Consider the following 19,615-nt stretch of genomic DNA (forward strand, 5'->3'; position numbering starts at 1 on the left):
TTCGGGCCATGCCTGCTGAACAAGCTAGTCTCATTCGTTCAGGCCCGCCTAGAACGGACTAACATCCTGTTCGTGGGACAGCAACAATTACTGTGAATTCAACAGGGAACACTGCCAGTCACGAGAGACTTGCCTGGCAGAAACTTACTCAGGTTTCCCAAGACCCTTTTCCCTAGTCAGATCTCAACCTCCTACCTCATTTCAGTACCTATGTATAAGACTACCTCGTTCATTTGTGAAAGAGGGGGGGGAAGTGTAGTAGGCATAGGGACAGGCGTTCGGAAGATTTCGGGCTGTGACGGAAAATTACAGGAATCCTTCTACCCCTCTCCCCATAGATAAGGATCACCCTTGGAATGTAGCCAGACGTGTAGCCCCCCTAACCTATGCATGCCAGTAACTTTCCACTCCATACTAACCCTAGAAAGTATAGCCAAACCCCTGTCTGACGTAGAGAAGCCCCTTAGTCCATAAATACCCTCGAGACCCCTCAATAAACGCCTTTAACCGTCCACCACATTGGTGTCAGCGTCCGTTATTGGCCACGAGGGATCCCAAGGAGGAGATCGCAGTGCTGGACTCTGAAACCAGGTCATCGCGGCCTTCACAAGAAGGCAACACTCACCTGTCCCTTCCCCTACCCCTATCCTCGGGGTTAAAAGGAGACGGGACCATGTGGTCTGGATTCTGTTGGGAGCTGTTACAAGATTCAGAGGTCTATCATCCTGGAATAAACTCTGGATTAAAACTCTAGGATAGAATCCTCTCCTTTCTCTTCACCATCACCTGAACCTTTTCCACCAGAGGTAAACTGAGTTTCTAATATGCAGCATCCAGCCGGCCAAAGGTATCTCGGAGGTGAAATACCACAGCTGCTGCCTTTGGTCCAGCAGCAAGGGTCAGACGGCAGGCACAGCCCACCCGGAAATATTTGGATTAATATTCTATACCATGCCTTATTCAATGTCTTTATTTTTACCCCAGTTTCAGGAGTTTCAAAGGGATGAACAGAAAGGAAATGAAAATCAAGGCCAAAACAAAATTATTTACATGTCCCTGCCAGCAGAGCATCCATGTGCTTGGGTGAGTGGGAAGAACCTTTTTTGGAGGGGTTTCCATCCCACTGTCTCCAAAATCAGGGGTTTTGCCCCAGTCTGTCTTCATTTGGCTGTGAAAGACAGTCATGGGCCATGGAGAACTAAAACAATGGATTTATGTTGGAGAAGACCTGCAAGGCTACCCAGTATTCCTCAATGCCACTAGATGATGAAAAAGGTAAGATTTTTCTGCAGTCAGAAGTTGACCAATCTGCTCTCCACAAGGGATTTCTGATGTTGGGCTGTGGATGTGTGCAGGTGCCCATGGGGAGCCAGGAGAACGTAGAGCCCGCAGGCAGGTGTCTTCCCAACATGGATCACCGGCACCATGGATCACCGGGGCTCTGCGCTCCAGGGGTCACGGGCGATCATCCAGGGTGGATCCTCATGTGAGGGATGGAGCTGGAGCAGCACAGGAAGCTCTTCCTGCCCTTGGGGCACTTGCAGGGCTGCCCTTAGTGCTGGCTCCATTGGTGTTGGGTGAAGTGAGAGCTCTGTGAGAAGCTCTTCCCACACTCAGGACACTCATAAGGCCTCTCCCTGGTGTGGATGCGCCAGTGTTTGATGAGGGTGCAATTACGGTTGAATCCCTTCCCGCGTTCAGGGCAGAGAAAGGGCCTCTCATCTGTGTGAATCTGCTGATGCCTGACAAGAGTGGAGCTGATCTAAAATCTCTTCCTGCATTTATCACACTCGTAGGGCCTCTCCCCTGTGTGGGTTCTCTGGTGGACAATCAGCACGGAGTGCTCGAAGAAGCTCTTTCCACACTCCCCACACTCATAGGGCCGTTCCCCAGTGTGGATTCTCCAGTGGCGGATCAGGGAGGATCTCAGGGAGACGCTCTTCCCACATTCTCAGCACTTGTGGGGCTTCTCCCTATCCTGAAGCTGCTCATCAACCCCCAGCTCCGAGCTCCGGCCGCCTCCCCGGTCCAGGGTGGGTCTTTCCTCCTCAGATCCCTGTGATCTGTGTTTGCAGCCCCTCCTCGTGCGGGTTCTCCAGGACTTTTCCTCCCCGCTGAGTTCCTGCACTGTGGAGCCATTCAAAATGGCCTCTTCTATGAGGTTCTGCCATGGGGATTTCTCCTCCCTGGTCTCCATCCTCAGCTCCTTGTCTGGGATAGGACAGACAAGGAGAGGATGGGATTTGCCTCCGTGCCACAGGGAAGGTCAAGGAGATCCCCCCAGTGTGTCCCCAGCAGGACAGCTTTGGCAGCAGGGTTGTCCTGCAGCCAGAGGCCGTGCTGGGCTGGGAGATGGAGCAGGAGAGAGCAGGAAAGGGGCAGTGACTTCCTCCTCCCCTACCTGGGCCTCCCGGACCATCTTCCTCTTCCTTATAGCCTCCTCCTCCTGCATCGGGCCAAGGATTGGGAATGGGAAATCCTGGTTTGGGGGAAAACAAGGGCTGAGTGTGCTGGGTTTGATGGTCTTGCTGCCCAAGTGCAGCTGGAGAAGTCAGCGCCCCTTTCAGCCTCGGAGGACCCGGAATCCACTCATGCCCAGCCTCCCCCACCCCTCCAGGCTGCCGGAGGTCCACCAACTCCAGGATCGCCCCTTTGTGCTCTCCCCACTTCGGAGCTTCTGAGTTGCCCCTTGGCTCTCCCGGGATCCCCAAACCCAAGATCGCGCCTGCACCCACCAGTACCAGGCAATTGCCAAGTGGGACCCTCAAGATCCCTCCAGGGGCATTTGTGGCTCTGCTCTGGGGTCCTGGAAGATCCAAACATCTCCTGCCCCACAAAAAAACCCTCCCAGAGACCCCCCAATGGATTTGGGGCAAGCTCCCCCATCCTGCTCACCTGTGGGTTCCGGAGGGGGTGATGCTGCCAGAGCCTGGGGAGCTGCAGCCTGTGCGGTCAGGCAGGGGAACCACTTGGTGCTGCTGCTGCTGCTTGTATTCCTCCCGTTCCTGCTCTTCCTCATCCTCTCTCCCTCCTCTTCCTCCCGCTCCTCCTCCGCTCCCAGCCCGGCCCGGGCAGTGCCGACACCCAAATGTAGCCACGCTCTGCCCTAGCGGGGGTCCCAAAGCGGCCCCGTCCCGCGCGGCACTGGGAGCGATACTGGGAACACTGGGAGCGATCCTGAGAGCAGCGGGAAGGAATCGGGAGTGCTTTCCCTGCCAGTCCCACTCTTACTGGGAGTACTGGGATGGAACTGGGAGCAAATAGCGCCCGAAGGCGGCTGCAGCCAGTGCTGGGTGCGGCCAAACTGAAGGGCGTGGTTATGCAAATACAGGAGCGATTGCGCACTGGGATTGGTGGGCGGGAGCAGGGCGGTGTTTCCCTGGTCACGTGGGGGCCAGCGGGGCCGGAATGATGGCGGCGGCATCCGGAGAGAGGGGACAGGGAGCGGGAATGGGGACTGGGAGCGGGAATGGGAATATGGGACAGGGAATATGGAAACCCCAACTGGAGAGAGAATATGAGGTGGAGATTAGGAAGATGAGACCAGGATCGCAAACAGAAATACAGGAATGGGACTGGGAACATCGAAGTGGAAATAGGGGAACGGAAGTGCAACCGGCAGTGGGACCGGGAATATGAGAACGGAACAGGACAGGGAATATGGGCCTGGGAATATGGGAACGGCAACCAGACAAATACTGGACCGGGACGGGGAATGAGACTGGGAATGGGATCCAGACTGGGATGGAGCAGGACGGGACAAGGAGTGCAGTGACATGGGAACGGGTGGGGAGCAAGGGGAGTGACAGCAGGGATAGGGGGATCGTGGACAGGGGACGTGGGGAACCAGGACAGGGAGTCATGGGGACAGTTCCAGGGCAGGGGGGCCTTGATCAGCTGCCCAAGAAACTCTACCATGGTCTCCTAGTGCAGCCAGAGTCACTCAGCCTGGGGTGCCCAAAGCCTGGAGCAACCCCCAAGTCCCACCCAGGAACCCTCAACTCCCTGGAACGTAGCAGCCCCCACATCCCCTGGAAGATCTCCACATGTCCCCATCCTTGTCTTAGTTCAAGGTTTTTATTTTTATCCTGGTTTGGTGTGTTTTGAAAAGACAGAGAGAAATGAAAAGATAACCAAGGCCACATGGAGCCATTAAGAGGTGGAGCCCCCAGCCAGGTGTCTTCCCAACACAGAATACCAGCACCACGGGTACAACACAGAATACCAGCACCACAGCACCACAGATCACTGGGGCTCTGCCCACTGGGCAGCATGCAGCACAAATACTGCCATGGGGTATGGAACTGTAGCAGTGCACACTTGGGGAACTGTAGCCGTGCACACTTGGGGCATACTTGGGGCACTCACAGGGCTTTCATAGTGGTGCCTCCATTCGTGTTGGGTCAAGGCTGACCTCTGGCTGAAGGTCTTCCCACACTGGGGACATTTGTAGGGCCTCTCCCCTGTGTGGATGCGCTGGTGGGTGACCAGGGTGGAGTTGTGCTTGAAGCCCTTCCCGCAGTCAGGGCAGCGGAAAGGCCTCTCATCCGTGTGAATCCGCTGATGTACGAGGACATCTGAGCTGCTTTGAAACCTCTTCCCACACTCCCCACACACATAGGGCCGCTCCCCGGTGTGGCTCCTCTGGTGGATCATCAGGTGATCGCTCCGGCTGTAGGTCTTGCCACAGTCGGGACACTCGTAAGGCCGTTCCCCAGTGTGGATCCTCTGGTGAAGCATCAGTTCAGAGCTCTGGCTGAATCTCTTCCCACACTGCCCACACTCATAGGGCCTCTCGCCGGTGTGGGTCCTCTTGTGGACAATCAGGTTCGACTTCTGGGTGAATCTCTTCCCACACTCGGAACACTCGTAGGGCCTCTCCCCGGTGTGGATGCGCCGGTGCTTGATGAGGTCGGGGTTATATTTGAAGCCCTTCATGCAGTCGGGGCAGCGGAAGGGCCTCTCATCTGTGTGAACCCGCTCGTGTGTGAGGAGATGGGAGCTTGTCTGAAACCTCTTCCCACATTTGGGACACTCATAGGGCCTCTCATTTGTGTGTGTGCGCTGATGCTTCAGAAGAGTGGAGCTTCTCTGAAAGCTCTTCCCACATTCCCCACACTCATAGGGCCGTTCCCCCGTGTGACTCCTCTGGTGGTTGATCAAGTCAAAGTTGTCTCTGCAGCTCTTCCCACACTCCCCACACTCATAGGGCCTTTCTCCGGTGTGGATCCTTTGGTGGCGGATCAGGGCTGAGCTTCGGCTGAAGCACTTCCCACATTCCCCACACCTGTAGGGCTTCTCCCCATTGCAAAGCTGCTCAGGGACCCCCAGCTCTGAGGTCTGGCCACCATCCCGTCCCAGGGTGGGTCTTTCCTCCTCTGACCTCTCTGGGCTACATTTGCAGTCCTTCCTCGTGAGGGATCTCCAGGGCTTTTCCTCCTCGTTGGATTCCTGCACTGTGGAGCCGCTCAAAACGGCCTCATACCCATGGTTCTGCTGTGGTGACTCAGCCTCCCTGCTCTCCATCCTCAGCTCAGTGCCTGGGGGAGGAAGGACAAGGAGAGGATGGGATTTGCCTCCGTGCCACAGGGAAGGGCAAAGAGATGCCCCCAGTGTGTCCCCAGCAGGACAGCTTTGGCAGCAGGGTTGTCCTGCAGCCGGGGGCCGTGCTGGGCTGGGAGATGGAGCAGGAGAGAGGGGGAAAGGGGCACTGACTGCTTCCTTACCTGCCTGGGCGTCCTGGGCCATCTTCCTCTTCCTCGCAGTCTCCTCTTCCTCCGTCCAGCCAAGGTTTAGGAATGGGAAATTCTGCTTTGGGTGTGAAAACAAGGGCGTTGAGTTTGATGGTTCTGCTGTCCAAGTGCAGCTGGAGAAGTCAGCGCCCTTTTCAGCCTCGGGGGGCCCGGACCTCGCTGATCTCTGGCTTCCTTCAACCCTCCAGGCAGCCGGTTTGTCCCCCGGCTCCGGGATCGCCCCTCTGCGCTCTCCCTGCTCCGGGGCTCTGCCGTTCCCTCCCAGCTCTCCCTGGGATCCCTAATCCCGAGATCGCCCCTGTGCCCGCAGGGACAGGGCACGCGGGACCCTCCCCAAGGGTTATTTGTGGCTCTGCTTTTGGGTCCCGGAAGATCCTAAGATCCCTTGCCCCACAAAAAAACCCTCCCAGAGACCCCCCCCGATGGATTTGGGGCGAGCTCCCGCTCCCCACTCACCTGCGGGTTCTGGGGGCGGGGAGCGCGATGCAGCAGGAGCCGGGGGAGCTGCGGCCTCAGCGGGGGAACCGCATTGTGTTGGTGATGCTGCTGCTCTTCCTTGCCCGTCTCTTTCTCCACTTCCTGCTCGTCTTTTTCCTTTTCCTGTTTCTCTGTCCCGCCTCTTCCTCCCGCTCCTCCTCCGCTCCCAGCCCGGCCCGGGCAGTGCCGACACCCAAATGCAGCCGCGCTCTGCCCTAGGCGGGGGTTCCCAAAGCGGCCCCGGCGTGCGCGGCACTGGGAGCGATCCTGAGAGCAGCGGGAGGTATCCTGAGATCAGCGGGAAGGAATTGGGAGCGTTTTCCCTGCCAGTCCCGCTCTTACTGGGAGCACTGGGAGGGAACTGGGAGCAAGCAGCACCCGGAGGCGGCTGCAGCCGGCGGTGGGCGCGGCCAAACTGAAGGGCGTGGTTATGCAAATAAAGGAGCGATCGTGCACTGGGATTGGTGGGCGGGAGCAGCGCGGTGTTTCCTCGGTCAAGTGAGGGCCGGAGGGGCCGGAACGATGGCGGCGGCGTCCGGTGAGAGGGGACGGGGAGCGGGAATGGGGACGGGGAGCGGGAATGGGGACGGGGAGCGGGAATGGGGACAAGGAGCGGGAATGAGGACAGGGACCGAGAACGGGGACCGGGACTAGGAATGGGACAAGGAATACGGGACTGGGACCAGGAATGGGGACCGGGAATGGGACAGGGAATACGGGACTGGGACTGGCAATGCGAACAGGAGCCGGGACCGGGATTGCGACCGGGAATGGGAACAGGGACCGGGAATCCGGAATCGGGAATGGGACTGGAAATACGGGAAAGGGACCAGGAACGGGAGTGGGAATGGGAAAGGGACAGGGATAGGTACCGGGCAAGAGGGACACAGGGAATGGGAGAACCGGGAAGCGGGAGGGAGCGGGGTGACACCGGGGCGAGGAGCGGCCGGGAACAGGAGCGACACTTGGGCGAGGGGACACCGAGGACCGGGCCGGGGGAGTTAACGGCTCCAGGGACGCTGTGCACCTGCCCTGTTGGCAGAGGGGACGGCGAGCGGAGGAGACACCAGAACGGAGTGGAGGGACACGGGGACGAGGGTGACACCGGGGACAGGGAGTCTGATCCGGGGGTTTAACGGAGACAGGGGACACTGTGGACTGGGCAGTGGGGACACCGTAAGAGAGGAGTGACGCCAAACCGAGGGGGACACAGACCGGGGGGGTGACACCGGGACAGGGGTGATCCCAGGACACGGGATGACACCGAACAGTGGGGACACGGACCAGGGGGTGACACCGAGCAGGGGGGACACCAGACTGAGGTGACACCAACAGGTGTCCCCAGAGACCAAGCAGCTGCTGAGCTGCGGCCCCAGGTACAGCACAGCCGAGGCAGCTTTGGTGCTGGTGCCAATAGACAGCGAGCTGGGACAGTGGGGATGGCAGGTGGGGACACTGGGGACAGTAGCACGAGGGACTGGGATACCAGGGAGGGAGCACGGGGACATGGGGACACTTTGAAAGGGATGCTGTGTGTGCTGGGACAAAGCATGGCAGCATCACCATGGTGAGAAAGGAGATGATGGCAGTGGTGGCCTTTGTCCCAAACCATAGGGTGACACTGCTTTGAGGTGAAACATGGTGGTGTCACCAGGGTGGTACAGGGCCTGACCATGGAGAACTTTGTTCCCAAGCATGGGGTTGACACTGTTTTGGGACAAAACACACCATTGTCACCATGATAGGACATGTGGTGACAGAGGTGGTGGCCTTTGTCCCCAAGCTGATCCTGTTCGGGCTCAGCAACCAGCAGGTGCTGGCCTTCAAGGAGGACAACACAGTGGCCTTCAAGCACCTGTTGAGCTACAAAGACAGCACCGATGACACCCAGGCCATCTACACCTGCAGGAACCTCCTGGAGCACCTGGCCTTTGTCCTCAAGAAGGTGGCATGGGGATACTGGGAAGGGTCGGGGACATCAGGGGAGTTGGGGACATTGTGGGGCTTGAGGACAAGGGGACCTTCTGGAGCACATGGCCTACGCCCTTTAGAAGGTGGCACAGGGACACCAGGCAGGGTTGAGGACACCAGGAGAGATTGGGGACGTCAGAACCTCCTGGAGCACCCTGCGTACTCCCTCAAGAAGGTGCCATGGGGACACTGGGAGGGGCTGCGGACACAGTGGTGGTTTGGGGACATGGAGGTTCTCAGGGCTATGGAGGGGACTGGGGACACTGGGGTGATGTGGGGACACTGAGGTACCACAGGGCCACCTCCAGCCCCATGCCCCTGTCCCCACAGTACCTGGCTGTCCCCCACAAGGCCCTTGGCCACCACGTTTTTGCTCACTTCAGTCTGGTCAGCATACTGTGTCAGAATTATAGGGATCTCAGTCCTTGGCAGGGGGGCTTCAATCTCTGTTTGTCACAGTGGTAGTGAAACAGATGAAGGATTTTCCATGGGGGGGACCACCAAAGTTGCCCCAGCAAGTTCATTTGGCCAAGAGGTGGGAAAATTCCTGGGCTATTGTCACAAAGCAGGTGCAAGCATACAGGCCCATTGCCCCCTTAACCAGGCCCTGCTAGAAGCAGTGTACCATGGCGGCAAATACACCTGCAAACAATCACTTGGCAGGCCAGAACTCTGCTCAGAGGCCTCAGGATCTTGGTGTGCATCCACCTCAAGCAGGCCAAAATTCTGATCAGGGTCCTCAGGTGTAAGAGCCGAAATGAGGGATGTGAGACTCCAGGCAGCTCTTCAAAATGCAGTTTATTACATACAAGAGGTTACAGCAGTCCAGGGTCATGGGCGACAGAGCTGTGCCCACAGCTGTCAGCTCCTGCTACAGGCAGGCCTAGAGACCCTTTGGTTTTGGTTACAATGCATTATATACTTTTATTTGCTGAGCATCTTAATACAGTAGAACCAACCTATACCTTAACTATTATCTATAACCTATCATAACTACTATAATTACCATATTCATGTTACTATTCTCCAATCACTAAAAGTTAGTACATTACAGTTTAAGCTAGTAGTTGTTTTTCGGTTTCTTGCAGTGGAAAATCTGGAGATCTTTTTTCTACTTGCAACATTGGCAGGCTTGTTTGCCTGTGCTATCTTTCTGCTTGGTAAAAACATCTTGTTTGAGGTGAGGTGGGTTTATCCTTTGCTCTAAGTCATAAAAACCCCTTCTAACTAACATACCTCCTTGGTTATCCAGTAAGACTGGCTCAGCAATTCTTTTCTTCTATATCAAAACTTGCTTCCACCTCTATTCTTTCATCAGACTCTACATTTAAAAATCTTTCTGCTAAGCATGCATACCTGTGAGACTTTCTTGCCAACTTTCATCCTTCCTAACACCATAGGGGCTTCACCTGCTTGGCCTGCTTGATCTCAGCACACTTCTCACAGTCATGGATAACCTGAAAAATACTGTCCATGGTTCGATACACCCCTTGGTCTCATGCCCACTTACAGATGGCATCTTTGCCCTGATGACCTGAGGCATCATGGGCCCATTGAGCTAGGAACAACTCCCCTTTGTGTTCCCAATCTAGGTCTATCTTGGACATCCCTATCTTTGCAGCCTGGTCTACCTGCTCATTGTTTCAGTGTTCTTGGGGACATGGGCATCAACATGACAGATTTTCACAGGCACCCTCTCTAGCCAAGGGGCAATGTCTTTCCATTCATCAGCAGCCCAGACTGGTTTTCCTCTACGCTGCCAGTTGGCCTTTTTCCACCTTTCCAGCCAACCCCACAGAGCATTGGCTACTATCCATGAATCAGTGTAGAGGCAGAGCTTTGGCCACTTCTCTCTTTCAGCACTGTCCAGAGGCAACTGAATGGCCTTGAGTTCAGCAATTTGACTTGATCTACCTTCTCCTTTGGTAGCTTGTGCAACCTGTCGTGTGGGGCTCCATATGGCTGCTTTCCACTTCTAGTTCATCCCTATGATGTGACAGGAACCATCAGTGAAAAGAGCGTAGCGTGTTTCCTCTGCTGGTGATTGGTTGAATGGTGGAGCTTCTTCAGCCCTTGTAACTTGTTCCTGCTCCTCCTCATCAGTGAGATCAAAGTTTTCACCTTCCAGCCAGTTTGTAATTATCAACAAAATCCCAGGCTGATTCAGGTTTCTGGTATGGGCATGCTGTGTGATGAGAGCAATCCATTTGCTCCATGTGGCATCAGTGGCATGGTGGGTGGTGGGAACCTTTCCTTTAAACATCCACCCCAGCACTGGTAGTCGGGGTGCCAGGAGGAGTTGTGCTTCCGTGCCAATCACCTCTGAGGCAGCCTGGACTCCTTCATAGGCAGCCAAGATTTCCTTCTCTGTGGGAGTGTAGATGGCTTTGGACCCTCTGTAGCTTCAGCTCCAGAATCCCAGTGGTCGGCCTCAAGTCTCCCCAGGCACCTTCTGCCAAAGGCTCCAGGACAAACCATGGTTCCCAGCTGCAGAGTAAAGAACATTCCTCACGTCTGGTCCAGTCCTAAATGGGCCAAGGGCTACCACATGAGCAATCTCCTGCTTGATCTGGACAAAAGTTTGTTACTGCTCAGGGCCCCAGTGTAAATCATTCTTTTTGTGGGTGACGAGGTAAAGAGGGCTCACAATTTGGCTGTACTCTGGAATGTGCATTCTCCAAAAGCCTATGGCACCTAGGAAAGCTTGTGTTTCCTTCTTGCTGGTTGGTGGAGACATTGCTGTGATCTTGTTGATGACCTCAGTGGGAATCTGACACCGTCCATCTTGCCACTTCACTCCCAGGAACTGGATCTCTCGGGCAGGTTCCTTGACTTTGCTCATTTTGATGGCAAAGCTGGCTTCTAGCAGAATCTGGATGATCCTCTCTCCTTTCTCAAATATTTCCATTGCCGTGTTCCCCCCCACACAATGATGCCATCGATGTACTGCAGGTGTTCTGGAGCCTCACCCTTTTCCAGTGCAGCCTGGATCAGTCCATGGCAGATGATGGGGCTGTGCTTCCACCCCTGGGGCAGTCGGTTCCAGGTGTACTGCACTCCCCTCCATGTGAAGGCAAACTGAGACCTGCATTCTGCTGCCAGCGGAATGGAGATAAATGCATTGGCAATGTCTATAGTGGCACACCACTCTGCTGCCTTGGACTCCAGCTCTTCCTGGAGTTCCAGCATGTCCGGCACAGCAGCGCTCAGCGGTGGAGTCACTTCATTCAAGCCACGAAAATCCACAGTCAATCTCCATTTTCTGTCAGACTTGCACACAGGCCAAGTGGGGCTGCTGAAGGGTGAGTGGGTTTTGCTGACCACCCCTTGGCTCTCCAGCTCACAGATCATTTTGTGGATGGGGATCACGGCGTCTCGATTCGTCCGATACTGCTGGTGGTGCACTGTCAAGGTGGCAATTGGCACTTGTTGCTCTTCCACCTTCAGCAGTCCTATTGCAGATGCGTCTTTTGATAGTCCAGGCAGAGTGTTCAACTGCTTGATGTTTTCTGCCTCTACAGCAGCTATGCCAAAAGCCCACCTGAGTCCCTTTGGGTCTTTGTAAAGCCATTCCGGAGGAAGTCTATGCCCAAAATACACAGGGCCTCAGGGCCAGTCACAATAGGATGTTTCTGCCACTCCTTCCCAGTCAGGCTCACCTCAGCTTCCAACAGGGTCAATTGCTGTGATCCCCCCGTCACCCCAGCAATGGAAACAGGTTCTGCCCCCACATGTCCCGATGGTATCAGGGTACACTGTGCATCAGTATCAACTAACACTTCAGAGCCATATTTCTGTGGCTCTGATGTGCCAGGCTATCAATCCACACCATCCAAAAGACCCAGTTTTCCCGTGCCTCTTATTGGCTAAAGGCAGGGCCCCTCTAGCCCTGGTTTTTATTTCTTTCCTGGGCATACATACTAGAGGTTCCTTCAAGGAGATCTGACAGATCATACCTGGCAACTTGGTCAGTGAAGGCTTTCACTTCAGTGTAACATCACTTTCTTAATGTTTCCCTCCTTGAGTTGATGTACCCTTGCTGCCAGGACAGAAGTGGGTTTCCCATCCCACTTTCCCATGTCTTCCCCATGGTCACACGAAAGAACCACAGGTCAGCCCATGGAGTGTACCCTCTCTCTCTAGATGGGGGATGTTGGGCTCTGACAGTGGGGCCTGTGACTTGCACTGGTGTGATATGGGAATTGTTCCTTCTCACCTCCTCCCTCATCTCCCTTATGTCCTCTTGGAGACTCTTAACCATGGCAGAGACATGAGCCTGCATCGGGCCATTGACCATACTCTCACAATTTCTAAGCTTGTTGGCCACAGAACCCACTGTCTCTCGGTTGTTATCGGCATTAATCACTGCAGTGAATGTGGTGTATTGAGATGGCCCCAGATTTGCCAGAGTCCACAACATTTGCCCTGTGCACCTGACCTTGTCGGGGTCATTATCATGCTGTCCATCCCTCCCAAAGAGTACCTCCAATACTGCCACTTCTCTCACCTGTTGGATCCCTTCCTCAAGGGTCTTCCAGTGCATTCTATGATGGTGCTCCTGCATTTTCTCTCTGTGGACAAACCTCTCTCTTACACTCATTAAAAGCCGCTCCCAGAGGGAAAGGGACCCTGGCTTACGAATACCTGATTCACACCTGAGTCCTGGGTCAAGGATCCCAGATTCCTTGCCTCACCACCATCCAGTTGCACACCTGTACCCATAAGGTCCCAGACCAGTAACCAGGTTGTATAAGCCTCATGTTTCCATCGTACAATGTCTTTGTGCAGATTATGGAGATTTTCATATGTCAGGGACTCAGTGATGATCTCAACCATTTGCTCCCCTGTGGGTTGTGAGGGCCCTCCTTTCTTATACTTACCATTATCTGGGTGCTCTGATTTCATCTTAGACTTCCTCATTTCCACAGGGGCGTCTGCTGCTGTCTGGGGCTGCCCTTGTACAGCTGGAACCTGGACGGTTCTAACATCTGTGGGTTCCACTGCTGCACTATCAGGCTCTCCCTCTTTGAAGCAGGGGGAGGGTTTCTCACCAGCTGGGGAAATGTACTCCTTCAGCATCTGGCCCATCTCCTTTATCAGAAACCCCACCCAATTTGGGTGATTAATTTCTGGGGTGGGCTGTGGGGCAGGGTAAGGCTCTGTGGTAGCATCCCTAGTTTCTGGGGTAGGTATCAGGGTGCTTATCCAAGTCAATCTTCTCTTATCTCTAAATGCTTAATAGAACAGGTATATCAGCAACACCAGCCCCTGTATGATATCATTAGCATTTAGAGAAGATTTGAACCCTTTGAAAACTGGTGGGGCAGACCCAAAGAGCTGGGTGAAGGGTTGGGAGAAAATTTCCCCTAGTATCATTTCCTCACAGTAGGTATCATTATTAAAGTAACCCCAAAACCATACAGTTAGCGTATGATAGCTCTGAATCCATGTGCCCTCCTTCCAGAGGAAAATAAAAATCCATTAATTCTTCACCTTATTAACCCATAAAGCCGCAGTAGCCTTAGTTATAGGATTCATGTTTAGATAAGAGCCTGCAATTGGGAGAAATATAGTCATGACCACATGCCACCCAAAACAGAGTAAGCCAGACCACATGGTGCCACCTAACAAGGTTTCTATATCCAACATACAAAAAATTAGGTAACTCAACATTTTTTCTCTCTGTGCCCTTGGGCCCCACACTGGGCACCAGAATCTGTCTTGGTTTGAAAAGACAGATGTCTGCTTAAGGAAGGTAGGAGCCTCCCTGAAATGGAAAATGTAAACCCCTTCCCTCCAAATTATTATAATTTTGAAATTAAGAAGCTCTCAGGCAAAGATATGGGAATAGGAAGAACAGGAAATTTAAAATACAAATGTAGTAATACAAAAAAACCCACTGACAGAGTCAGAATACGACCTGAGACCCTGTTGGTCAGAGTGTTGGTCGCAGTCTGATTAAATGATGGCTGCAGTCCTCCTGGAGGGACAGATGTGGTTCTGTTAAAGGCAGTGATCCTGCAGAAAGGTGGTGTTTTCCTCTGAAGGTCTAGTGGTGGTGTAGATGGGCCTGGTCTTCCTCTGAAGATCCAGTGGGAAAAGGCTGGCTGTGGTTTTCCAAATCTCAGATTATATCCAGTTAGGAATGCTTGGCCCCTCCCATGGGTGGAGCATCTCACAATGGGATGATGCATTTTTATCAGTCATGTGGTGAGGCTCAATGGTCCATTAACAGAAGGTATCTTGTTGCAGTGTGATGCCATCTCAGATGTGCCAACCTTTCCCCTCCCCCTTTGCCCTCCTGCTAAGAGCTGTCCATCAATCTTAACATTCCAGCAGGGGCGTCGTGTGGTTGGCAGAAGTTCAAAAGATGCCCCTCATGTCCAGGCTCATTGGCCTGTCCAAGTGTCTATATCCCTTGAGCCTTCCAGTCCTCACACCTGGTTGTCCCTTACCTGTCCCTTCCCCTCCCCCTGTCCCTGGGGCTTAAAAGCAGACGAGACCATGCGGCCGGGTTCTATTGGGAGCTGTTTCAGAGGTCTACTATCCTGCAATAAAACTCTGGATTAAAACTCTACGATAGAATCCTCTCCTTTCTCTTCACTGTCGCCTGAACCTTTTCCACCAGAGGTAAACTGAGTTTCTACTATGCCTGGATTTGTTCCGAGTGCCCAGCTGCAGCATCCAGCCGGCCAAAGGTATCTCTGAGGTGAAACACCACAGCGGCCACCTTTGGTCCAGCAGCAAGGGTCAGACGGGTCCAGGCACGACACACCCGGAAATATTGGGATTAATATTCGATAGTATCTCCCCAGAGGGAGGATGGGTCATGGAAGAGGTAAAGAAAACTGCCCCACCTGGTTTTAACAGCTGGGCCATTAACAGAAGATATGCCCTCAGAATTATGAGGGATGAGACATGGAAAAGATAAAGAACACCCCCTACCTGTGAGAGTCTGTCTGAATTTTCCCTCATCTGCTCACAATCATCATTTGGGGACCACTGAAGAGAAGACCCCCCTGTCTAGAATTTCTGGCTCTGAAGGAGAAAGTCACATGCCAACAAGGCTCTGGGACCTGAGAGCACAGTGCTAAGTTATTGTTTTGACAGGTGGTGTTTGCTGTATGCTACACTGAGCCCAAAGAAGGGGCCACTGTGCCCTTTTTGCAACAACAGCCTTGGAAGCTGTCCCACCTCTCGGCCTGGCTGGAGTTCTGAGTCCAGGTGGTCTCCCACAGAAGACCCTCACCTGTTTTACAGCCACCATGACAGACAAGCTGAGATGTAAGAAGCCTCTTCATCAAGGACTGAGACATGAAACCCCTATGTGAGAAGGCCCCTCTGCTCCTTCCAAGGACTGGGACTGAGACCCCCAGCCCGGGGCAGGTGTGTGGGGGAGGCAAGCTGACCAAAGCGAGATGTTTGCCTGCAGGTGTGACCACTGGACCAAGAAGGCAATGGCTCTTGCTTACTACTGAGAACATGGACTACCTGTTACATCTATTCGTTCTTGTATCTGTTCCCCTCCCCCATCACAATTTTCAATAGAATTATCATAATAAAAACCTCTGAGTTAGCTAGAGATTTTGAGATCTCCCCAACGTAACAGGCGGATCCTCAACTGGACTGGACCAAAGGACCTCGTCTCTATGTTTGGTAGCTATATCTCCCTCTTTCTCTCTCTTTTTTCTCTCTCTATCTTTTCTCTCCCTTAATACCTCTATCGCATTTTGCTGTGGTCATTCAATAAAGGTGCATTTGTTTTGATTATTACTGCAAATCCCCTATGCCGTGTCGGTTTTTTGCATCCTGAGATCAACCCACGAACCATCACAAAACCCCTTTGTAAGGAGGGATCATGACACTACCTCCCAGTGATAGATTACATACTTTTGGTCACATCTTGCATTGCAACCTAAGACATGTTACAGTCGACACTGTGAGGTCACACCACCTGCCCTGGGATGTCACAAAGGTGTTCTGTGAAGTCACAGCCTGCTCTAGGATGTCTCCTCTGTCACCTCACAGCCCACTCCATGAAGTCATATCACCACCATGTGACATCATAACCTGCTCTATGATGTCAAACAATTGAGCAGGGATGTTACAGCCTGCTCAGTGAAGTCACCTAGTGCCCTCTATGATGCTGTAGCTGCTTGATGACCTCACATTACAGACTCTGTGATGTCATAGCCCCATCTGTGACCTCACCCAACCCACTCCGTGCTGTCACATAGCCCCTTTCTGACATCACAGCTGCTCTGTGCCTCTATGACACAGCCACAGATGTGCCACTGTGACACAGCCCCCTCTGGGACATCCCACAGCCCCTGCCTGTGTTGAGCCTCTGTGAGTTCTGTCTGTGCCCTGCTGGTACAGCCCGGCCCAGCTCAGCAGCACAGACACAGCACCAGGACTTTAATGAGCCTCTGGGGCTTTGTGCTGAGGCCCTGAACATCAGTCCCTGAGGGGGAGCTGAAGAAACCCTAAAGAATCCATAGTCAGAACCAAACTCCAAAGTTCCTGGTACCTTTAATGGGTCCCACTGAGGGACACAATGGAGAAAGTGTCCCCAGGCCCCAGGCAGAGCAGAGAACTGCAGGCAGTGATGACAGGTGGGGACAAAGAGAAGCCAAGTCTTGGTGCCCTGGGGCACAGCAGGGTCTGTGCCACCAAGGGCTGTGAGGAGACACCTTGTCCTGAGGCCCTGGGGCCTCCTGGCACAGCCCCAGCCAGGTTGGGCACTGTCAGCCCCTTGTCCTGCACTCAGTATCCTCCCCCCCATCCCAGTGGCCTCAAGGATCTGCTGGAACAGGTCCCTGGGAAGCCTTGGACAGGATGGCCCTGTGGGGGCTTCCAGGGAGTGCACGTTCTTCAAAGGACTTTGGGTTTTGCTTTTGCATTGGATTTCTGAGAGGTTTGTACGGTCATGGCCTTCAATTATCTGATGTAATGAGTCCCTTAAGGTTCTTTGTCAGTAACAAAACTAAGTGGGCTCATTAATGCTTCAAGGTACTTCCATTTTTTCAAAGTACATGGTGTTTCCCTTTCGATAAGGATGCCTTAAGTTTCAGCTTTCATACTTTCCAGATTCGGTACTGCATTAGTATATAACTCTGAACTTCAGATAGAGTGTTAGCAAGTTCTCTTCACAGTGTAGTTAGACAAAACAATCCTTTTCCAGCCTGAGAACCAAGGATACTGTTGCAGCTTCAGGCCTCAAAAGTATAAACAATAGTGAATTGAGGAGACCAAACTGAGAAGATGGGTCTTCATAACCTGAAGCTGTAACTGGACAATTAACCCTAATATGTAAATGGACCAAAACTTATAAAAGTGTGAAAACTCATGGCCGGTCATCCATCTTGCATCCATTTTCAGTCCATCTTGGGTGGAGCCACGGCCGGGCTCTACTGCCCAAAGTGTATCCTTTGAAGGCCTTTTAATAAATCCCTACTTTATTTCTTTAACACTGTCTCACCTCTGTTCCAGGTAGCCTCTTTAGGCATCAGTACAGACTCTGTGAGAAGTTTGTGCAATCATGGCCCCAATTATCTGCTGTAACAAGTCCCTTGAGAGCTTTGTACTGACACTCAGTGGGGCTCATTAATACTTTGAGATATGCAAGGTGTTTAAGGTGCTTTGGACTTTCTTTCCCACACTGAGTCTCTGAGAGGTTTTTGTGCAATCCTGGCCTCCAATTCTCTCCTCCAAGGAGTCCATGAGGAGCCTGTGTTTAGGATAGATCTCAGTGGGACCCATTAATGCCTCGAGACACTTTGGGATTTTTTTCTGACTGACTCCAAAGGTTTGTGCAATCTCCTCTCAGGCTCTGAGATTCCAGGGCTCAGCACTAAATGCACCACAGGGTTCATTAGGATCAAGCAAGTCCTGACAAACCATGGCTCTGCCTTGATTTCCCTCTGGTCTGGTGCTGTTCATTAGAAAGACTTCCTACTGCAGTAATGGAGAAATACTTCTAAGAGCTTCTAAAAAATATGAATTCCTATTTTAAAGATTGTATTTTATTAAATTTCTCTTTAGAGAAGAGTTGATTGCAGCATTCAGTGACTGCTATTGACCCAGGGACTTTCCTCAGGTGGTCAGGCCTGGTCAGAGAAGCTGTGCCTTGAGGTCTGACCCAGTGTGGACAACCTTGCTCAACATTCCCAACCCCATCCTGTCTCTCCTCACTCACCTGAGACCTGCTTCGCTTGGAGAACTGGCTACACTCAGGCAAACTGGCCCAAGGCAAAACTGTGAATATCTATACAGACTCAAAATGTTCCTTTGTAGTCATACGTGCACTCAGAGCAATCTGGAAGGAAAGAGGACTATTAAATTCAAGGGCAAAAACATTAAATGTGTAGAAGAGATCCTGAAACTGTTGAAGGCAGTCCAGCTCTGAGAAAGTGGCAATCATAGACATCAAAGCACTCCAAAAAGTAAGTTAGGAATTGGAAAAAGGAAATGAGCTGGTGGACAGAGAGGCAAAACAGGCAGCCAAGAGAGAGATAAAAACAGGAGCCTTGATGGGCAAATCTCCCTAGAAGGTGAGCCAAAATATACCAAAGAGGATCAAAGCCTAATTTCTGACCTAGATGGGTCATTTAATAAAGAAGGGTAGGCTCTCACTCCACAAGGGCAACTGATCATTCCTCCTACTTAATATGGCCTTTGGGTTAGGGAAGAGCACAAGAAAAGGCACTGGGGGGGAGATGCCCTACACCAGTTTCTACTTAGAGGAATTATTGCTAGGAATTACATGCCAGTGTGAAACAGGTGACTCTGCAATGCGATCTTTGCCTCCAGACTAATCCCAAAAATACGCCCAACCAAAATTAGGCCAAACTGGGAAAGGCAATGGGCCTGGGCACCAGTGGCAGATTGATTTTATGGAACTCCCAGGAAAAAGGGGGTATAGATATTTACTGATACTAACTGATACCTTTTCAGGCTGGCCAGAGGCATTCCCTACCAGAACAGCCAAGGTTTGGGAAGTAACAAGAATACTAATAGAGGAAATAATACTGCTCTTTGGAGTTCCAGCACCTATATCTAAGAGGACATAGAGTACCTAAGAGGACAAAGAGGATTAAGAGGACCACATTTTACCTCAAAAATAGTGCAGCAAATCAGCTACCATTTGGGTGTCAATTGGCAGCTTCATACCCCATATCATCCTAGCCAAGTGGACAGGTAGAAAAGATGAACCATTTAATCAAACAGCAGATTGTGAAATTAGGACAAGAAACAAACTTGACCTGGCCTCAGTCTCCTTCTCTCGCACTCTTGTGCATACAAATGAGACCAAGGGGAAAAGAAGGACTGAGCCCTTTTGAAATCTTGTATGGGAGACCTTATGGAATATGAAGAGGGATGTCCACATAAGCTGGGGATGAAATTATGACCTC

The 19,615-nt window shown here is 52.5% G+C and overlaps 1 protein-coding gene and 1 long non-coding RNA gene across 3 annotated transcripts; one reads left to right on the forward strand and one right to left on the reverse strand.

Annotated features, from left to right (window-relative positions):
• Positions 1-4,058: 4,058 nt before the first annotated feature.
• On the reverse strand, positions 4,059-6,314 carry LOC118700793 (zinc finger protein 436-like). Of its 2 annotated transcripts, none has more exons than XM_036405373.1 (3): positions 6,210-6,314; positions 5,727-5,811; positions 4,059-5,540 (listed from the first exon to the last, which is right to left on the reverse strand). In XM_036405373.1, the coding sequence occupies exons 2-3, from the start codon at positions 5,746-5,748 to the stop codon at positions 4,246-4,248; spliced, it is 1,317 nt and encodes a 438-aa protein (XP_036261266.1). In that variant the 5' UTR covers positions 5,749-5,811; positions 6,210-6,314; the 3' UTR covers positions 4,059-4,245. The 2 variants fall into 2 exon arrangements, with proteins under 2 accessions (XP_036261266.1, XP_036261267.1); XM_036405374.1 differs by having other exon boundaries at positions 5,727-5,808; positions 6,210-6,312.
• Positions 6,315-6,368: 54 nt separating this feature from the next.
• LOC118700802 (uncharacterized) lies at positions 6,369-15,783 on the forward strand. The gene is made up of 3 exons (XR_004982343.2): positions 6,369-6,768; positions 8,014-8,175; positions 15,312-15,783. It is a non-coding gene; the product is annotated as an uncharacterized LOC118700802 (long non-coding RNA).
• The last annotated feature ends 3,832 nt before the right edge of the window (positions 15,784-19,615 follow it).

Source organism: Molothrus ater, chromosome 37 (assembly GCF_012460135.2).
Source record: "Molothrus ater isolate BHLD 08-10-18 breed brown headed cowbird chromosome 37, BPBGC_Mater_1.1, whole genome shotgun sequence".
Classification (NCBI taxonomy): Eukaryota; Metazoa; Chordata; class Aves; order Passeriformes; family Icteridae; genus Molothrus; species Molothrus ater.

Bases quoted from the DNA above. Each gene is read 5' to 3' on its own strand.
- LOC118700793 (XM_036405373.1), bottom strand. From the start codon at position 5,748: ATGGCCCAGGACGCCCAGGCAG. The intron at 5,541-5,726 runs GTAAGGAAGCAG...TTCCTCCCCCAG, and splicing joins GGCCCAGGACGCCCAGGCAG to GCACTGAGCTGAGGATGGAG.